Source organism: Hyperolius riggenbachi, chromosome 4, assembly GCF_040937935.1.
Source record: "Hyperolius riggenbachi isolate aHypRig1 chromosome 4, aHypRig1.pri, whole genome shotgun sequence".
NCBI lineage: Eukaryota > Metazoa > Chordata > Amphibia > Anura > Hyperoliidae > Hyperolius > Hyperolius riggenbachi.
The window spans coordinates 225,012,431-225,032,933 of NC_090649.1; the positions used below are offsets into that span (position 1 = coordinate 225,012,431).

The 20,503-nt window shown below is 42.6% G+C and overlaps 1 protein-coding gene across 1 annotated transcript in view; it reads left to right on the forward strand.

Annotated features, from left to right (window-relative positions):
• Window positions 1–20,503, forward strand: part of HCRTR2 (hypocretin receptor 2) — a 103,267-nt gene that overhangs the window by 31,585 nt on the left and 51,179 nt on the right. The window contains exon 2 of the mRNA XM_068279364.1: window positions 2,283–2,461. Within this exon, the coding sequence (XP_068135465.1) occupies window positions 2,283–2,461 (179 nt within the window). The remainder of the gene's footprint in view (window positions 1–2,282; window positions 2,462–20,503) is intronic.

Here is a 20,503-nt window from a genome sequence, read left to right on the forward strand (position 1 = left end):
ATGGCACTTTGGTGGTGGCGGCCGACTGAGTGTTAAGTGGGGTGCCAGAATCAGAGTAGGAGAAGGAAGATATGTCACGCTTCCGTGCGGAAGCTGAGAAAGATGAGGTGTTCTGTGTTAAATAGTCAACTACGTCCTGACAATATTGGGGGTTGATGGCACATGCCTTCTCCTGAACACTGTACTTTGGTCGTGGGCCGCGACCTCTAACAGACTTGCCAGATGGCCTGCCTCTGCCTTTTGTTTTGTCCATATTGGGGGGGATGAAGTGAAAGGTATGCACTGACTTGACTAATACAATGTGCAGTCACACAGGTGCAATTAACAGGTATGCACGGAGTGGTATATCACACTGCGTGCGCTCACCTGGGTAGGTGGGTGCACTGAAGTGAACAACAGGTAGTAGGTATATGCAGGGATGGGTATTACATGTGCACCTGTCACACACAGACAGGTACCAGATAGGCACAGTGACACTGCGTGCGCTCACGTAGGTAGGTGGGTGCACTGAAGTGAACAACAGGTAGTAGGTATATGCAGTGATGGGTATTACATGTGCACCTGTCACACACAGACAGGTACCGGATAGGCACAGTGACACTGTGTGCGCTCACGTAGGTAGGTGGGTGCACTGAAGTGAACACAACAGGTAGTAGGTATATGCAGTGATGGGTATTACATGTGCACCTGTCACACACAGACAGGCACAGTGACACTGACTGACAGGGCTGTATATAATGCAAGTGGGCCACACACACACAAAAAAAATAGATCACAAGAACAAGATTAGCTCTCAAAAGAGCTGCTGAGGGGTGCTTTTTTAGCAATAACAATCAGCCAGGAGCAAGCTAACAAGCCTACAAGAGCCTAACTAAGCTTTCCCTATGAGAGTCTGCAGCAGCTCTACATTCTCTAATTACTGCAGGCACACAAGTGAGTCCACTGCCTGACGCTGCCTGCCTTTTATAAGGGGTGGTGGGGATCCAGGAGGGAGTGTAGCCTGATTGGCTGCAATGTGCCTGCTGACTGTGATGTAGAGGGTCAAAGTTGACCCTCATGATGCACTATGGGGGTGAACCCAACTTCCGGAAAAGTTCCCGGTTCGCCATGATCACGAACGACAGAAGTTCGCCGGGAACCGTTCGCAATGTGGTAAGTGTAATCGGGCCTCAAATGAAATAAATATGGCAGCCCTCATATCCCAGTCACTTCAGGCATCCTTTAAATCTCTGTCTTAGTCCATTTGTTGGACTTGGCTTAGATCATTAGATTTTTTTTGTTAATTCATTAAAGTGACAATTAAGCCTGGGATTTAAAAAATCAGTTTTACTCATCTGGGGCTTCTACCAGCCCCAAGCAGCTGTCCTATGCCCTCGCAGTCACAGATACTCCGTTCCCTGCCTGCCAGCTAGTTTCGTTTCGGCGTCAGGCTTGGCCGCACAATAGCGTCCTGCGCAGGACGATATAGCGGACAGGAATGTGAAGAAGCAGACGCATGGCCAGGCCATTGCGCTTGTCGGACGAAAATGAAAATAGCTGGCGGCAGGGGACAGGAGGATCTGTGAGTGACTGCGAGGGCACAGGACAGCTGCAGGGGGCTAGTAGAAGCCCCAGATGAGTAAAACTGATTTTTATTTAAGACTTAAAGAAAACCAGAACTGAAAATTAAAAGTCAAAATAAGTATACACAAGTCATACTTACCTTCCATGTAGTCTACTCCTCAGTGTCTTTCTCCTGTCCCGTGTCCTGTTTGTTCACTGTGATCAAGGGAATTTTTCGTCCTCCATTTTGAAAATGGCCATTACCCATAACAGCTTTCTGGTCAGCACACTGTTAAACTGTAACATCGCCCACTTGAGCCATAGGGAAACATGGACATTACCTAGTACATCAGTTTTCCTCTCAGCCATAACTGACAGCAACTGATATTTTACTGACAGCAACTGATATATTTCAGATCTGACAAAATATTGTCAGAACTGGAAGGGATTCTTGTCAGAAGAAATGGTGAGCTTCTGAGAGGAACTGATGGCAAGGTAACTATGTAATGTTCATCGGAAGTTACCTCATGTGTTTATTTTAAATATTTTTATTCAGTACAGGTTCTCTTTAAGGATCCCTTGTGGACATTTATATGTGGTGGAAGAAAATAATTAACTTTGAAAAATTACTGAGAAACATTTCTTGTTGAGTACATGCTGTGTATTTTACTTGGTTGCTGTTGTTTTTCATGTATTTATAATTTTTACAATCCTGTATTAATACATGCATGCAATGTTAGTTTGTGTTGCAGTGTGGAAGAATCATCACATGAGGACAGTCACCAACTATTTTATAGTTAATTTGTCCCTTGCAGATGTGCTTGTAACTATCACATGTCTTCCAGCAACCTTGGTAGTTGACATTACTGAAACTTGGTTTTTTGGAAAAACTCTCTGCAAAGTCATACCTTACTTGCAGGTATAATTTATTTTTCATTCTATTGTTTGCAGTAATCAAAATCTGTATCATTAAGGTAGTGCCTTCAACTGGCAAATCCTTTATCAACTTTGTATCCTGTGTTTTTGGAAGTTGATAGTTTATGTATTAAAAACAATCTGTAAAGTAAATGACACTTCACATATGGGCAGTTGTATTTAAGATTGTACCATGAAAAGTCAGACATCATTTTACTCCACTCATGCATGCTCCCATCCACCTCTGCAGTTACAGTCACAATGAGCTATTCATTACATTTTGGCTGTGCTCATCATCATGAGCAATGTACTAACATACATCCCTGGGATGAAACCAACAGTGTCAAATGGTAAGAAAAAGGCATACTGAGAACAGTAACTAGTGAAGTTACTCATAGTTACCATGCTCATAGCGATGAGAATTCTTGACCTATGCTGGTAAAATGTACGATATGCTTGTAAACTTTGATTTAAAAAATGTAATTGTAATTTTCATTTTGGAGACTTAAGCTAAGTACACACTTGACATAAACGTCTTTAGAAAAGGAAAGATCACAGACCAATTTTACCACCCTTGAGAGCATATCTACACAGTCTGTCTATTGAGCTGAACTCCCCATCAGACAAAAATCTTTGCAAGATGCTGTACACAAAGATGATGTACACATGCAAGAGATCAGTATCTGCAAAAGAACAGTTCCTGCAAAACGCATTCATATTCTAAGAACAGGGCCGGGTCGCCCATAAGGCGCAGTGAGGCAGGTTCCTTGGGCGGCGAAAGCGGGGGGGGGGGGGTTAGCACCTGCCTGGCCGTGGGTGGGAACAGGGGAGCCCCCTACCTCAGCTGTGGCTCCCCTGCCCGCAATTCCCCTCCAGCTATTTTCCGGGGATTACCGTCGTCAGTAAGATAGGAGCGAAGGCAATTACTCACCTCCTTCCGGTCCAGGCTGCATTTCACCGCCGCATCACTTCCTGCTGGGTGATGGAACGCAGCCTGGACCAGAAGGAGGTGAGTAATTGCCTTTGCTCCTCTCTTACTGATGGACGGCAATCCTGGGAAAATAGCTGGAGGGGAAGTGCGGATGGGGAGCTCCAGATGAGGGAGGGGGGTATGACCCCCTTCCCCGCCGCTGTGCCCGCTGCTCTCACGTCCTGGCTCCTACCCCCTCTAGAGATACTGGGATCGAATAACTGGGGGGCGGCGGCATCCTCACAAGTTTGCCTCAGGCAGCAAAAAGTCTAGAACCGGCTCTGTCTATGATATCTGCAGATCTCATACACACCTAGTTTAATGGACATCAGAGCCGGGACAAGGTCCTCCAGTACCCAAGGCTGAGACACCAATGTGTGTCACACACAGATTGCTATTAGACTAAGAGGCATCCCAGGACCCCAACACCTTAATCTCTAGTTATCTGGAGTGCAGTCACTGCTATGTATGCCCTTTTCTTATCTCTCTCTGCTTTCCTACACAATAGGGAAATAATAGCTGAGGGAGTTGTGCACCCCTCCTACCCTGTGCCCTGCGCCTCTCTCCCCTCTGCCTCTGCCTGGCCCTGACGGACTTTCATCTGCAGATTAGATCCACCAGATCTATAGATGACTGTTGGATCTGCAGATGACTGTCCATTAAACAGAGTGTGCTTGATTCACTAAACCGTGATAACCGTGATAACTCATATCATGGCCGTTTTCGCATGCTTTTTTGCGTTTGCGTGCAATCACATATTTTTGCATGAAAAGGCGACCATTTTCACATGAAAATTCGCAATTGCACATGCAAATTCGCAATCACGCACGAAAACGGTCGTGATATCAGTTATCACAGTTTAGTGAATCAAGCCCAGTGTGTATGAGATCTGCAGATATCATAGACTATGAATGCATTTTGCAGGAACTGATCTTTTGCAGATACCGATCTTTTGCCTGTGTACAGCATCTTTGTGTACAGCGGCCTGCAAAGATTTTTATCTGATGGGAGTTCAGCTCAATAGAATTGACTGTGTAGAGTATGGCTATCATACTACATGGAAGGGGGTAAAATTTGTCTGTGATCTTTCCTTTTCCAAAGACTTTTATCTCAAGTGTGTACTTAGCTTTAGCATCTTATAATGATCACTGAAGGTCCCTTTTACACCTGCAGGTTAAACCTGCATTGGGTTACCTATTCTAATGCAAGGGGCTACAAAAGCAAAGAAAGTCTATGGAGACTTTCACACCTAATGCAGTAAGTTGTGGTGACCTGGAAGTATCCAATCTGAGGCAAGGGCAGCAGCGCATAACTGCAAGCACCACGCTTAACGCATAGAGATTGGAGTAATGGAAGTGTAAATGATGGAGTGTGGGGCGTCGCAGCGCATGCGCAGACTGATGGGACTCCCAGTGATGTACTTCCTGCCCAGCAGGAAGTGTGTCACTAGTGCGTCACTGAACGAAGGGTGGTGCTATGCATATGACCCTGTCAGCGCACTCTTCCACGGGGTCATATGATTGACATTTTTGTGTTCCAATGTGATGTGGCAGGAGCATCGCACTGCATTGCCAAGCAAAAAATAGGTGTAAAACCAGCTGAAGAGTTAAACTGCTTCTAACCTGCTGTGGATGTAACTGCAGATTTGAATAGCAGCATGCAGTTCTGACTATAGTTTATTTTTTGTCCTTTGTCTGTTAGTAGTGACAGCAACACTGCAAGACATAATCAACCAAACAGGAAACTATAGCATAAGTAGGTGCAACTGATACATGGGTAATAGCAGTACCCCAACATCCTCCCCACACATGGAGTCAAAAAATTATCTGTCCAGTTCATCTCTAAGGCAAGGTTCACTACAAGCATTGCATTCCCTGTAAAAGCAGGAATACAACAGAACGGGAAAGTTTTGCCACATGTTTTCCACGCGCTGCATCACATAAAGTAAAGCATACATTCAATTAAAAGGATACTTTACTGTCACATGTTGGGATGCTGCACGTCGATATATCGCACCAGCTGCCCTGTGAATATCACAAAGGTAGAGCATTGCAGTGTGACGTTTTGTGTTACAATGCGAACGTGACATCTCACCACAATGCTTCACTGTCAACATAGCCTAAATGTTTAGCTTAATACAGGTCTGTATAAATTGGCCGTGCTCTATAGCAGAGTTCCCCAACACTTCTCTCTAGGCCCATTAACAGCACATGTTTTGAAGGAAACTATAAACATTTACATGTAGGCTAATTAGCATCTCAACAGAGCTGAAATTGTTGGTGGTCTGTCCTTAAGGATGGGGTTGGGGAACACTACCCTACAGAGAACAGCAGATCATCCACAGCATTGGTAGTTAAGTAGATGCTATTTCCCTACTCAGCATAGAAGACCAAACATTTCAATGTACTAAAAGTTTTGGAACTGCATCTAGAAATCCAAAAACCAGAGGGAAAAACCTACCAACTCCATGCAGACAGTGTCCTAAGAAATTATTTATGTCTAGAGGTTCACTAGTTGTCTTTAGCACTATTTAGACCTCTAGAGGTGCACTGGTTGAGAGCACATAGCTACTATACTCACCACATTATGTCACTATTCTAATTCTTCAGTAAAGGAAAATGGAAATATTTTAGTATTTAAATGATGATGATAAACCATAATATGTTACAGACCAGTCATTTGGACCAAAAGAGCAGCAATAATATGTAAAAGAGTTTGAAGAGTTTGCTTTGCTGCCATCATTCATTCTAAAATACCAAGATCCATGGTGACCCAGAATCATTAGGAAAGTATAAGGGGCTAAAATAGACCAAAAAGCCTTCTTAATTAAAAGCAATGCTGAATTTAATTTTGCCTCTTAAAACAGAAGATGCTTGCAGTAATTTAGCATTAAAGGGCAACTGAAGTGAGAGGTATACGGATTCTGCCATTTTTTTTTCTTTTAACCAATACCAGTTGCTTGGCAACCCTGCTGACCTATTTAGCTGCAGTAGTGCATGAATAACACCAGAAACAAGCATGCAGCTAATCTTGTCAGATCTGTCAATAATGTGAGAAACACCTAATCTGCTGCATGCTTGTCCAGGGTCTATGGCTAAAAGTATTAGAGGCAGAGGATCAACAGGATAGCCAGGGAACTGGAATTGCTTAAAAGGAAATAAACATGGCAGCCTCTATATACCTCTCACTCCAGTTGTCCTTTAAGTGTGCAACTGTGGTTTCCCATGATGCATCACTCTAGAATATGAAAATCATAGTGGGCCTAGAGCTTATACATACATTTTATAGAGTCTCATTGGTGCATGACATGGTCCTCATCAGTGCATGGCATGGATTGATAAGGCTCTATGAGATTGTACTTGGACCAGTACTACAGAATACCCAGATAGCTCTAGGGCAGGGGTGCACACACTTTTTCGGCTCGCGAGCTACTGAGATCTACCAACATTCACAGCTATAAGTGACTTCAGTATAGGTAGCCAGGTATAGGTGCCTTCAGTATAGGTAGCCAGGTATAGGTGCCTTCAGTATAGGTAGCCAGGTATAGGTGCCTTCAGTATAGTTAACCAAGTATAGGTGCCTACAGTATAGGTAGTTAGGTATAGGTGCCACCAGTATTGGTAGCTAGGTGTAAGTGCCTTCAGTATCGGTAGTTAGGTATAGGTGCCACCAGTATTGGTAGCTAGGTGTAAGTGCCTTCAGTATAGGTAGTTAGGTATAGGTGCCACCAGTATTGGTAGCTAGGTGTAAGTGCCTTCAGTATAGGTAGTTAGGTATAGGTGCCTTCAGTCTAGGTAGTTAGGTATAGGTGCCTTCAGTATAGGTAGCTAGGTATAGGTGCCTTCACTTTACTGGTCATTTTCTGTTTGTTTTCTAGTTATATTTACTACTGCTGCATCCACTGTAATTTTTGCATTGTGGCTGTTACTACTATAACTGTAGTGACATAAGTGCCACATGCCACAACTGTCATCACTGCATTTGCTGATATCTTTCTCTTTCTCTATTATAAAGAGGAAACACTTTTGTAGTGTTTAGGCAAGATCTCTGGCATTGCTGGGGTTAATTCACAAAGCTTTTCTCTTGAATTAACTCACCTTAGTTATTTTCACCTTAAATGTAAGTAGAGCTAATTCATGACTGAGATAAACTTGCAGAGAAAGAAAAAGGAACATAGAGATCCCAAAATAGTGCAGTACGTTCAAGAAGCAATTGGTAGTAGTGAGGTGTACAAGAATTTATACTCATAAATGTGGGTTACCACAAAGGCAACCTCTGTATAGGCGGGTGGGGATGTTATGACCTGACCCCACTCAGGTTAAGAAGTCGCTCTCTGTATATAGGAAACAAGGGGTAACACCCCATCCACCAGGGGTGGACTTGGCAATAGAAGAGAAGCTTGAACAGAGGCGCCAGAATAGAGTAAAAACATTTAAAAACCGGTTAAAAAGGGTGGCGGTGGTGGGCTTACCTCCCCAACAATTAAAACACAGACTGTGTTGATTAAAGTTAAACAAAGATACTGTTTATTTAAGTACTCCACAATGCAATGCATTTCACAGGTTCTATCCCACTTCACCAGGCAATCAAAGCAGTAAAAACTAGTACTGCTGTCTGGGTCCAAGTCAAATGCTTTTGAGAGGTTTATAAATGTGTTTAATCTATTCTGGCGCATCTGACTGTTAACCACCCAGGCGTTCAGTTTCCCCAGGATTTCCGTGCAAAAAGTGTTTCAATTAATTTCCAATAATTTGCAACCATTTTTTTTGCAACCAATTTTTTTTTTTTATATTAAATTCAATACAGATTATTGTATTGAATTCAATAAAAAAAAAAAAAGTGTTTTCTGCAAGATGTTGATGACGCTGTGTGACCCTGGTGTCATCAACGCCGATCAACGGGGGACATGTGATCGCCGAGGGAGAAGCAAAATCCGCCAAGGGACATGGTAGAAGACACTGGGGAAGCTATCAGAGGTACGCGACAAGGGATCAGCATGCCAATGGTGAGTATAAGACCCAGATGTATAGTTAGCCAGATGTGCAGCCAGGTATAGTTAGCCGGGTATAGTTAGCCAGGTATATAGTGAGCCAGATGTTTAGCCAGGTATATAGTGAGCCAGGTGTTTAGCCAGGTATATAGTGAGCCAGATGGTTAGCCAGGTATATAGTGAGCCAGGTGTTTAGCCAGGTATATAGTGAGCCAGGTGTTTAGCCAGGTATATAGTGAGCCAGATGTTTAGCCAGGTATATAGTGAGCCAGGTGTTTAGCCAGGTATATAGTGAGCCAGGTGTTTAGCCAGGTATATAGTGAGCCAGATGTTTAGCCAGGTATATAGTGAGCCAGGTGTTTAGCCAGGTATATAGTGAGCCAGGTGTTTAGCCAGGTATATAGTGAGCCAGATGTTTAGCCAGGTATATAGTGAGTCAGGTGTTTAGCCAGGTATATAGTGAGCCAGGTGTTTAGCCAGGTATATAGTGAGCCAGGTGTTTAGCCAGGTATATAGTGAGCCAGGTGTTTAGCCAGGTATATAGTGAGCCAGGTGTTTAGCCAGGTATATAGTGAGCCAGGTGTTTAGCCAGGTATATAGTGAGCCAGGTGTTTAGCCAGGTATATAGTGAGCCAGATGTTTAGCCAGGTATATAGTGAGCCACGTGTTTAGCCAGGTATATAGTGAGCCAGGTGTTTAGCCAGGTATATAGTTAGCCAGATGTTTAGCCAGGTATATAGTGAGCCAGGTGTTTAGCCAGGTATATAGTGAGCCAGATGTTTAGCCAGGTATATAGTGAGCCAGGTGTTTAGCCAGGTATATAGTGAGCCAGGTGTTTAGCCAGGTATATAGCAAGCCAGATGTTTAGCCAGGTATATAGTGAGCCAGGTGTTTAGCCAGATTTATAGGTAGCCAGATGTTTAGCCAGGTATATAGTGAGCCAGGTGTTTAGCCAAATTTATAGGTAGCAAGATGTCCCCCTCCCGATCCTCCCCCCCCGATCCTCCCCCCCCCCAGCACGCTGTGGGTAGCGATCTGTGCTACCCACAGTGTGCAGAACAAGCATCCAGCCACCCTAGGGAATCCCTGGGCAGCCAGCGGGGCAGAGAATGTGCGGGGGATCCCCCTTGTATGTGGAGGCTGTGCTGGCGGGGGATCCCCCTCTGTGCGGGCGGGGGGAACCCCTTTATATGGTGGCTGTTGCGGGCAGGGGATCCCCCTCTGTGCGGGCGGGGGGATCCCCCTTCTATTGTGGCTGTTGCGGGCGGGGGATCTCCCTCTGTGCAGGTGGGGGATCCCCCTTCTATTGTGGCTGTTGCGGGCGGGGGATCCCCCTCTGTGCGGGTGGGGGGATCCCCCTTCTATTGTGGCTGTTGCGGGCGGGGGATCCCCCTCTGTGCGGGTGGGGGGATCCCCCTTCTATTGTGGCTGTTGCGGGCGGCCTATCCCCCTCCTCCCCCTCCCTCCCGATCTCCCCCCTCCCGATCTCCTCCCCCTCCCCCCCTCTAAGCCCATTGAGTAAATAGATTTACTCACCCGAGGGCTTTCTCCAGCGACGGCAGCAGCACTTCCTCCTCCATCTCCAAAGTCCCGGTCTCTGTACAGTTACATTACGAGGCTTGGTGACGTCACCAAGCCTCGTAATGTAACTGTACAGAGAACGAGACTTCGGAGATGGAGGAGGAAGTGCTGCTGCCGTCACTGGAGAAAGCCCTCGGGTGAGTAAATCTATTTACTCAATGGGCTTAGAGGGGGGGGGGGGGAGAAGATCGGGAGGGGGGAGATCGGGAGGGAGGGGGAGGAGGGGATAGGCCGCCCGCAACAGCCACAATAGAAGGGGGATTTCCCCCCACCCGCACAGAGGGGGATCCCCCGCCCCCAACAGCCACAATAGAAGGGGATCCCCCCGCCCGCACAGAGGGGGATCCCGTGCCCGCAACAGCCACCATATAAAGGGGTTCCCCCCACCCGCACAGAGGGGGATCCCCCGCCAGCACAGCCTCCACATACAAGGGGGATCCCCCGCACATTCTCTGCCCCGCTGGCTGCCCAGGGATTCCCTAGGGTGGCTGGATGCTTGTTCTGCACGCTGTGGGTAGCACAGATCGCTACCCACAGCGTGCAGTCAGGCATCCAGCCATCCTGGGGAATCCCTCTGATAAGAAAAAAATGCAGCCGGCGGGGCAGAGAAACAGGAAATCTCCCTGTCGGCATGGACGAGCTCAGCTTGTCATTAACGTTTTTTGCAAGTTTTTGCTGGACGAACTCAGCTCGTCCATACCGCCAGGGAGGCTACGGCCCACACACACGTCGTATTTTTCCGAACGACGGGTCGTTTGAACGTCCCGTCGTTCAGTCGTCCGCACTCCAAATCGGGCGTGTGTACAGACTGTCATTCGGGCGATAAGACTGGTCTTGAGCGATCCGCCCGGCAGATCGCTCAAGATCAGTCTTATCACCCGAACGAAAGTCTGTACACACGCCCGATTTGGCGTGCGGACGACTGAACGATGGGACGTTCAAACGACCCGTCGTTCGGAAAAATACGACGTGTGTATGGGCCTTAAAGGTGCATACACATGCACTACTGTGCAGAACAACGGGTCCGTCAGACCCTCCCGCTGGGTGGTTGTTCTCCCGACAGTAGAGCGTGTGTACAGTCTGTCTGCAGACTGATAAGGCTGTTTCTGGTTCTGAAACAGCCTTATCAGTCTACTGAGAGACTGTACACACGCACTACTGTCCGGAGAACGACCGCCCAGCGGGAGGGTCTGACGGACCCGTCGTTCTGTACAGTAGTGCGTGTGTATGCACCTTTAAAGCTTCTTTTCGAATTCATGAGATAAACAGATAAGGAAAGTTACCAGTAATTCATCAGTAAAACAGATAAGGGCCTTTAGTAAATTAAGTTTTCCCCTGTTCCCACATGCAATGTTTACATAACTAATCAATAAAGTACTTTTCAAGCTCCAGGAAGCAACCAACTCCTAAAAATAAATGTGGCATTCCTTTTTGCATATCTGTAGTACTTTCTTGATTGCTAGGTGCTAAAATAATATCTTGTAAATAAGAGGAAAAATCATCTCCTGGAAAAGGAGAAAAGTAAACTGAGTAAGGGTGAAGACTAAATGTCAGTAAATGTAAAACAACCTGTTTAATCAATAAATTATGATAAAGATTTAAACTAAAATTACAAATATAAATATTATGATCTTCTTAGAGTTCACCATGAAGCAGAAATTAGTTACACAAGTGTTTTTGACAGTTAGTATGAAGTGTAATAAGCAAAGTATTATGTATTTTCACTAGTTTCTTTATATGTAATTTGCAGCAGCAAGAACTAAAACAAAATTAATATTTACAAAACATTTTTCCTGAATTGAAAAAAGTGACTTCTACTTTTGTCATACAATACTTATTTTTTTAAGTTTTGTAATTTTACTTTAGTAGCATTAATGTTTAAGACTTCTGCCTAGGATTTTATTGAGCAAGCTATGGGAAATGCTCTTGTAGTGCTAAATCTTTTTCTTTTGAACATTTTATATAGTGCATGAAAGGAATACATAATATATTATTCAGACAGTTCTTATCACCAGATCTTAGGACCAACTGGGGGATAAAACACCTTCCTTGCAAAACATTTCCCTGGTCTAAGCATTCCTTTCGTGTTTGTTATACAAAACAAAGCAGTGGCTTACTTCTATTGACTGCAGAACAATAGCAGAGATGGATGGCAACTAAAATGTTTTTTTTTTTTAATTCATTTACTATCTAGAATGGAACACCGACACATACATTTTACATTTGGTTAGCTTAAGGTCATTTTATGTGGTGGCCTTTGTCATCAAGGTAAATGATGTCCCTGTATTTTTACCAGGTGATTAGGATATGCCTCCTTGCATATTATATGCAATGTGATCAGTGGTGTAGCTAAGGCGCTGTTGTCCCCTTTGCAAGTTTTACATTGGGGCCCCCTTAGGCACTCTATACATAACATTTGATATGGTGCACCAAAATCTGCCAAGGATATCCATAGTATTAGAGGAGCAAGAAGGGGTGAGGAACAGTTTTTTTAATGATAACTGCTATTCAAAGTATCAATAGAAGTGATTACTACAAGCACAGGACCAATAAAGAGCTAATACTACGGTTGAGGGAGGGCTCCTCGAGGTCCCTCTGGCCCAAGGGCCCTGATGTGGTCGCAACCTCTGCACCCCCTAAAGCTATGCCACTGGATGTGATCCATTGCAACCCACAGCATGATTGCATCACAACATGATGCAATGATATTCCTATGGGGCTAGCACATTGATTGCGGTGCAATGCAGCAGTTCCATTGGGATACCGCACTGCATGCAGTGGGCATACAGGGTAACATGCACATTTACAGTGGCAATGAAGCATACTTTCAATGGTACTGTATGTATCGCAGCAACGTATCGCATCACATAACATGTGATGCAACTTTTTCGCATTGTTGCATTCCAATTTTATTGAAAGTGTGTAAGGAGCCCATATCTGAATGTGAGCAGTTTAGAAACAATTAGTTGGTTGAAAAGATGGAAAAAAAAAATTTTTTTGAATATTTCAAATTCATCAAATATGCACAGTATAATGTTTCATGCACGGATCAAAGTAAATTGGGTATAAAACATATTAAAGGTTTATTAGTAAAAGGTAATTGCATTCAGTATTACAAAGGGAAACTATCATTAAAAATGGCTCACTTTAATAATGTAAGAAGTCTTAGAAAGATTTGGCTATTCCCAATTGTTCAGCAGCACCCAGACCCCCTATAATTATATAGTCCACGTTTTTCACTAGTATATCATATTCAGATTTCCATAGTACAATGTTACTTTCAGTCTAAACAAAATAGTGTAATAAGTATAACTTAGTAGTGTTAAAGGACCACTATCGCGGAAAATCATAACATATAAAATACATGTAAACAGATACAAATAAGAAGTATGTTTCTTCCAGAGGAAAATGCATTAAAATTACTTTTTTCCTATGTTGCTATCACTTACAATAGGAATTAAAAATCTAACAGGTTTTGGACTAGCCCATCTCCTATTGGGGGTTCTCATGGTTTTCTTTCTTTTCAGAAGCACTTGGTGAATAGCAGTTGCTCCATCTAACTGGCAAAATAAGGTGCAGTGAGCAGGAAGTGTCTTTATAAAGAATAAAGGCCATGCTGAGAATACCCTCATGAAGAGATGGACTAGTCTAAAACCTGTCATTTCTGTCAGATTTTTACTACCTACTGTAAAGCCTCATCTACACGGTACAATTTTCCATTAGATAGGCGGATCTATTAGAAAGATCTAATAAGAAATTGCATCGTGTGTAGATGTCCAAATTCTTTTAGATCAATTTTGCGATAGATTTTGCTTTGATAAGTATACCCAAAATCTATTGCAAAATCTATAACGCAATACGATTGGACCGGTTGGAAATTATCTAATAGATCCGATCTGATGATAAATTGTACTGTGTAGATGAGGCTTAAGGGACAGCAACATAGGAGAAAAGTAATTTATGGCTCATTTTACTCTGGGAGAAATGTAGGTACTTCTTATTTGTATGTTTTTACATGTATTTTATGGTTTTTTTTTTGCATTAGTGGTTCTTAAAGTTAAACAGATCTTACTAGGTTTTCATTTTCCCTACATTGTAAGTGTAGTATTATTATAATAATTCCTTCAGCACCTCCCTCTTTATCTACAGTATGCAGTGCTCAAGAAAAGTGAAAGGTGCTTTGCTTATACCAGCTGAGCTGTAACATGGATGTATAAATAGTTCTCATTTAGTAGTGGACATAACTGCAAGCGGGAAGAAGCCGTGTCAGGGTTATTTTTTATTTATTTTATCTGTAGGGCATAGACTTTATCAACACACAGAAGATGAGGAACAAGGCCTTTGATGGCAGCAAAGGAACATGAAACAGGTAGGAAACCATTTAATTTATCTTTCATAGAGTTAATTAAAGATGACTCAGAACAATTTATTTTGTAATGGTGTTTCATGTTCAGAAACCGGCAAGGACTGAACAATTTATACACTGATATGCTAATTCCCTTGAATTTGATTGATTGTATCCTTATTACAGTGGCCCACAGAGCAAATCAAAGCAATATCTCAGTTGGGATATACTTTGTGGATGGCAATGGCATGCGTTACATTTCGGTTTCCTCAGCTGCTTGAGCTCAAGTTTTAAAACTGCAGTGTGGCTGTGAATGGAAAAGCAACCCTGAAGCAAATAAAACCAAAAACTAATGATATAATGAATTGTATGTGTAGTACGGATAATGAATAAAACATTAGTAGCAAAGAAAGCAGTCTCATATTATTATTTTACGTTATAAAGCTCTTTTTTTTTATAACATTGCATCATTATGTCATATTTGCAGTTTAGAAACCACACTTGGGCCCATATGCAATTCACTTTTACACCTGAGTTTTCTCCTAGGAGATAATTTTTCATCTTCTATTTAAAATAATTTTCCAGCACTTTTCCACTAGAAAAGTACCAAAAAGTGGGTGAAAAAGTAATATCAAAATTATTTTGAGTATTTTCTTGCTTTCTGGTGGCTTAAAAGGCATTTTATTTACAAATTTAAAAATGCCACATAGGAGAAAAGTCAGTAGAAAAAGTTAATTGCATATGGGCCTTTTTTGTCTTTTAAGCTATAAAACAAAGCAGAAATAATTACCCTTTGAACTTTCCTGCAGTAAAACCTTCTCACAAGTTGTCTCTCACTGTTTCTTTGCTGTTTAAGTGCTTCAGAAAACAGGCCTGCATTCGGCCCAGTGGGCCGAATAGCTCAGAGAAGGTCTTTTGCATAGATAACTGAAGTTTTTTTGAACTCTTCCTGTACTGGAAAACAATATGAGACTGTTTTCTTTGCTACTAATGTTCTATTTCATAGCTGTACTACACATACAATTCATTATCTCATATAAGTTTATGTTCACGTCAGGTTTGCTTTAAATCAGGGGAGCTATCCATAAAGGTGTCAATCTACAGCTCATTAGAAAAGTGCAAAACATTTTGTAATAAAAACACTACTGTTTATAAAAGTGAGGATCAGCATTCATGATTGCAACTTTTATAAAAGATTGCCAGTTTCCTGTGGTTGTTGCTATTGCCAGACAATAAGTGATGGCCTTCAGTAAACAGTGCAATAAGCTGAACAATAAAGAGAAACAGTCACTGAGACACTGATAAGTATTTGTAGTACTCAGAATCCCTTGTGCTCTATCCAGAATTGCTCTAAATGTTAACTCTTATTGATCAGTGAAGCTGATAAGCTGTACTGTTAGGCCCTGTTCACAGTGATCAGTTGCGTTGCAGAATCAGGCTAGGTTCACAGTGGTCAGTTGCATAACCTACACATTAAAATGTTTGTGAACTGCAATTGAGACTGGATATAGACTTTAATGCGAAGCTTGCATGCAATGTGTTAGAGTGACGCATTCCGGTACTGTGAACTGCCCCATACAATAGTATGGGCAGTGAGGTGACATGCAGAATTTTTCTGCAACGCAACTGACCACTGTGAACAGGGCCTAATTATGCACTTCAAATCACTGCCCTTACAATTGTATGGGCCTGTTCACAGTACTGCATTGTAACTGATCGTGTTATTCTAACTCACTGCATGAATTAAAATCTAAGCAGTGGCATAGCTACAGGCCTCAGGGCCCCGATGCAGAATTTGGACCCACCCCCTACATTAAATAATGTGCCCCCTCTCCCACCCCAATATGGTAGCCAGATGTGCCCAACTCCCTCACCCCGTATGGTAGCCAGGTATAGATGCCTCCAGTAAAAGTAGCCAGGAATAGGTGCCCCAGTATAGGTAGCCAGGAATAGGTGCCCCAGTATAGGTAGCCAGGAATGGGTGCCCCAGTATAGGTAGCCAGGAATGAGTGCCCCAGTATAGGTAGCCAGGAATAGGTGCCCCAGTATAGGTGGCCAGGAATAGGTTCCCCAGTATAGGTAGCCAGGAATAGGTGGCCCCAGTATATGTAGCCAGAAATAGGTACCCCAGTATAGGTAGTCAGCTATAGGTGCCCCAGTATATGTAGCCAGCTATAGGTGCCCCCATTATAGGTAGCCAGTTATAGCTGTCCCCACTATAGGTAGCCAGGAATAGGTCCCCCAGTACAGGTAATCACTTCAGGTTACAGTTTACCCGAAATCAGTGCACAGATGAGCTACTCAACCTCTATCAAGCAAACATTTCTGCAGAATAGAAAGGAAGTGGGTGGAGGATGAGAAAATACTATCTCTCTGTAACTTGGCACAGAAATTACCACAGTTGGAGAGTATTAAGCTTGGACAGTTGCTGAAGATAAAGGAGCTGATACAGAAAGGCATGTCAAATAAATAAAAATCATAGGCAGACATCGCAAAACAATTAGGTCACATTTTTAAAGGGACTCAAGGGATTCAAATTTTGAAAAAGAAATCATTGTAACAAGTTGACTTTAAGTGCAACAGACAATAACCAATTACAAACAATTACAAAAAATAAACACAGCAGTACCTACTGCTTTGACTCTTGCATTTCATTACAGAATAATCTTATAGATTTATCAGCTTTTTCCTCTCAGCAATAATTTTGTCAGGTCTTCAAAATCTTATCCTACTCAGCAGCAGCTTTACCGAGTTTGTAAAGCGCAGTAAAAAATAATAATAAATTAAAAGCATTGAGCAATCAGAATTAATTTCCCTCAATGAAGGCTAAAGAGATAAATGAAAATTGGGAAACCACATTCTTAACCCTAAATCTGAATACACACCTAACAAGGCAGGAAGATGGATCACAGGGGCATCCCATGACGTGCATTCCCTGAACCATCTTCCTTCCGGTGGGTACACGCAACGTCACTCGACGGCACATGACAGGAGCGAACAAGAGTTCAAGCGTTTGCATTACTTTCCACGGGAGTCGTCGGGGATCTTAACTACTTTCGGACCGAGCGAGTACGAATCTACGTCGGGCAAGGGGCGCTGCGGTCCTGACCGGACGTAAACTCTACGTCCCATTGACCGCGCGCCCCAGTCCGTCCGCGACGCTCGGTCCGCTCTGCCCCCGCCGCAATCAGCTGCCCTGCCGCCTCTATGACGGCAGAGCACTGTGAGCCGGGCAGGAGCCGTTTTCATTGGCTCCTGGCCCTGTCATTCATGTAAGCCTTTCCCATTGGCTTACATGGAGTGACAGGGTCAGGAGCCAATGAAAGCGGCTCCTGACCGGCGCACAGCGCTCTGCCATCATAGCGACGGCAGAGAGAGCAGCCTGCGGCGGGGACAGAGCGGCGTGTCCGGCGGGAGCGACGGTAACTTGCGGCGATTCGTTGGGAAGCGGCGGTTTGCTGGATCAGCACCCTCTGGTCCTTAAGGGGGCAGAGGGTGCTGGTCCAGAAAGGGTTAAAGATCCTCCCTGATGGTTGTCGTTGCCACATGTTGCCAAACATTGTTCCATAATTGCGGGCCTGTACTCATGCTGCAAGATCGCCGAAACGATCGCTCGTGGCTCAATAATTCATCGGTTATCGGAAAAATCGCTTAATGGGTAAGGGTCTTTAGACTGCCACAGACATCTATAGGTGTTCTGTGTTTTTACATTATACACCATGGTATAAAGGCATTTTAGTACAAACCTATGGGCAAAACTTTAGTACAAAACTATGGGTGTCTAAATAAAAATTTAGTACAAAGTTTTGGCTCATTGCTAACTTTCTACTGTAAATCTATGCCGTTTGAAAAGTAGATTTTTATAATAATTAGTGTAATTCTGTATCATAACAAATAGCATACTTCTCAATCATTTCAAATTTATTGACACCTCAATGACCTCCCTACTGACTATAACTAATGTGGACTGAGGTACATGTAGATTTGGGCAAGACCTTTAATAAATACAATACAAACATAGCTGGCACTGGTGTGAAGCTTTAAAAAAACAAAAACACAAACTGGCAGTCTAAGCATTAATGTATTGTGTTTAAAAAAATCTTTACTAGAGATGGCCAATTTTAATGCAAATATAAGTTTAGCAGCCTGAAAATTGACCAAACTTAATTTGATTGGTCTATTTCCAAGTTACATGTATTGCATACAATTAGCATACAGTTTGCATAAAACAGAATAATAAGCATATCGATGGCATTATAAACTGAAACACTATAGAAGTGATGTTTAAAGAACCTTTATGTAAAAATACCTCTAGAAACTCAATGCTTACATAAATAGCATACATAATGTATATTTACTGGTAAATACAAGACAATATAAAATAATTACATGATTGTGATGCAGGATATTTTGTGTGAATTATTTACAATAACTAGCCTGAAAGTGGGAGTTTGTTGGACTTTCCTAAAGACAAAATTACAATTGCAAGACTTAGTGTAAAGTGCTATGTAATATGGCCAGTACAAAAGCTGAAAAAACCTGAAAGTGTCTTAACCACTTGAGGACCAGAGGTTTATACCCCTCCAGTGACCAGGCCATTTTTTACAATTCAGCACTTCACAGCTTGCTCTGTCATACAACTTAACACCCAAATTAATTTTACCTCCTTTTCTTCCAACTAATAGAACTTTCTGTTGGTAGTCTCTGATTGCTGCTGTGATCTTTAGGTTTTTTTTTTTTTTTATTAACAAAAAAATCTTTATTTTGTAAAAAAACATAAAAAATGAAAAAATGATTTATTTTATCCCCCCCCCCCCCCCCAATTAGCCTTAGACAGCAATACATACACTACACTGCACATACATAGGCATCAGCCTATGATAGGGATTAGGTTGTGAGCCATTCAGAGGAACAGTTAAGTGACAGAGCTGTCCACTGTACAGTGCTGCTCTTTTAAAAAAAAGATTTTTCTTGAAATCAGCCTGCCAGCTCCAATCGTGGCTGGCAGGCTGATCACAGTGGCCCTCTATGTTTAATGCAGGAAACGAGTGCTTGTTCCCTGCAAATCTCACTCCTCACGAGATCATGCCATATGGCATGATCGAGGAATGAGGACGCCACTCTGCAGCCGACATCCTGCATTATGCGGTTGCAGAGTGCTTAATGCATACCCGAAATGACATGTCACAGAACAGTGCAAAGCAATGTTACAGGTTTTTAAGGAAGTAGAGCACCATGCATTGCACAATTAGAGTGACGCACAGGACATGGGTAAGCAAGCGTTGGTATAGCAACATGTGTTGCGTTACTTGCATAGCATGCATTACAAGAGCAACACTCATATTGCCTATGTACTGTGGGTTAACCTAATTGTGCAATATATGGTGCTTTGTTGGCATATGCACCATTACTATTGCCATGCACTACACATGGAAATATTAATGGCTGTAAGTTAATAAATCCCATGATGAGAAAAACATAGGTAAGCTATCTTAGTAGACTGAAGTCCCTTTCTGTTGTTGAATAGTTTGAGGATTTTTTAGCCCAATGTTCTGAAAGGTTAATGGAAACTGAAAGTCTTTTACCTGCCTAACAAAACAATGTTGATAAGGCTTTAGTGCTGGAAAGTTCAAAGTGTCATTTCTGTTTGTTTTTCAGCTCAGTTAAACAGATTTTACATCAGATTGTCATAGCTGCTGTTTAGAATTCCTTATAAACAATCAGTCCATTAAACTGAAAACAAAAATATGAGACTCATTTCAATGTTTCTAATGTTCTTTTTCCCAAATATCCATTAGCAGCTTCACTAGAATTATCTTGTTTGATATAAGTGCACTGCTTTTGATCTCAGATGTTGTGCTGTACATTTTTGGAATGCTTTGACCTCTCTTTGCTAGCAGAAAACATAGAAACTGACAGCAGAAATCCTTATGTTATTGTCTCACACTGCCCCCTATTGACAAGTGGCTATAAATACACATTACAGCAGTACTAATTAGAAGCAAGGAAATGAAACAAATACGAAATACAAAAATGGGCTAAAATAAATTGGCCTTGAGCACTTGCAAGCCTCTAAATAAATTAGCTGCTAAAGGGTTAAGCACATACAGTTAATAATCTCATATGTTTATTTTCTGTCCAGGTTTGCTTTAAATAACAT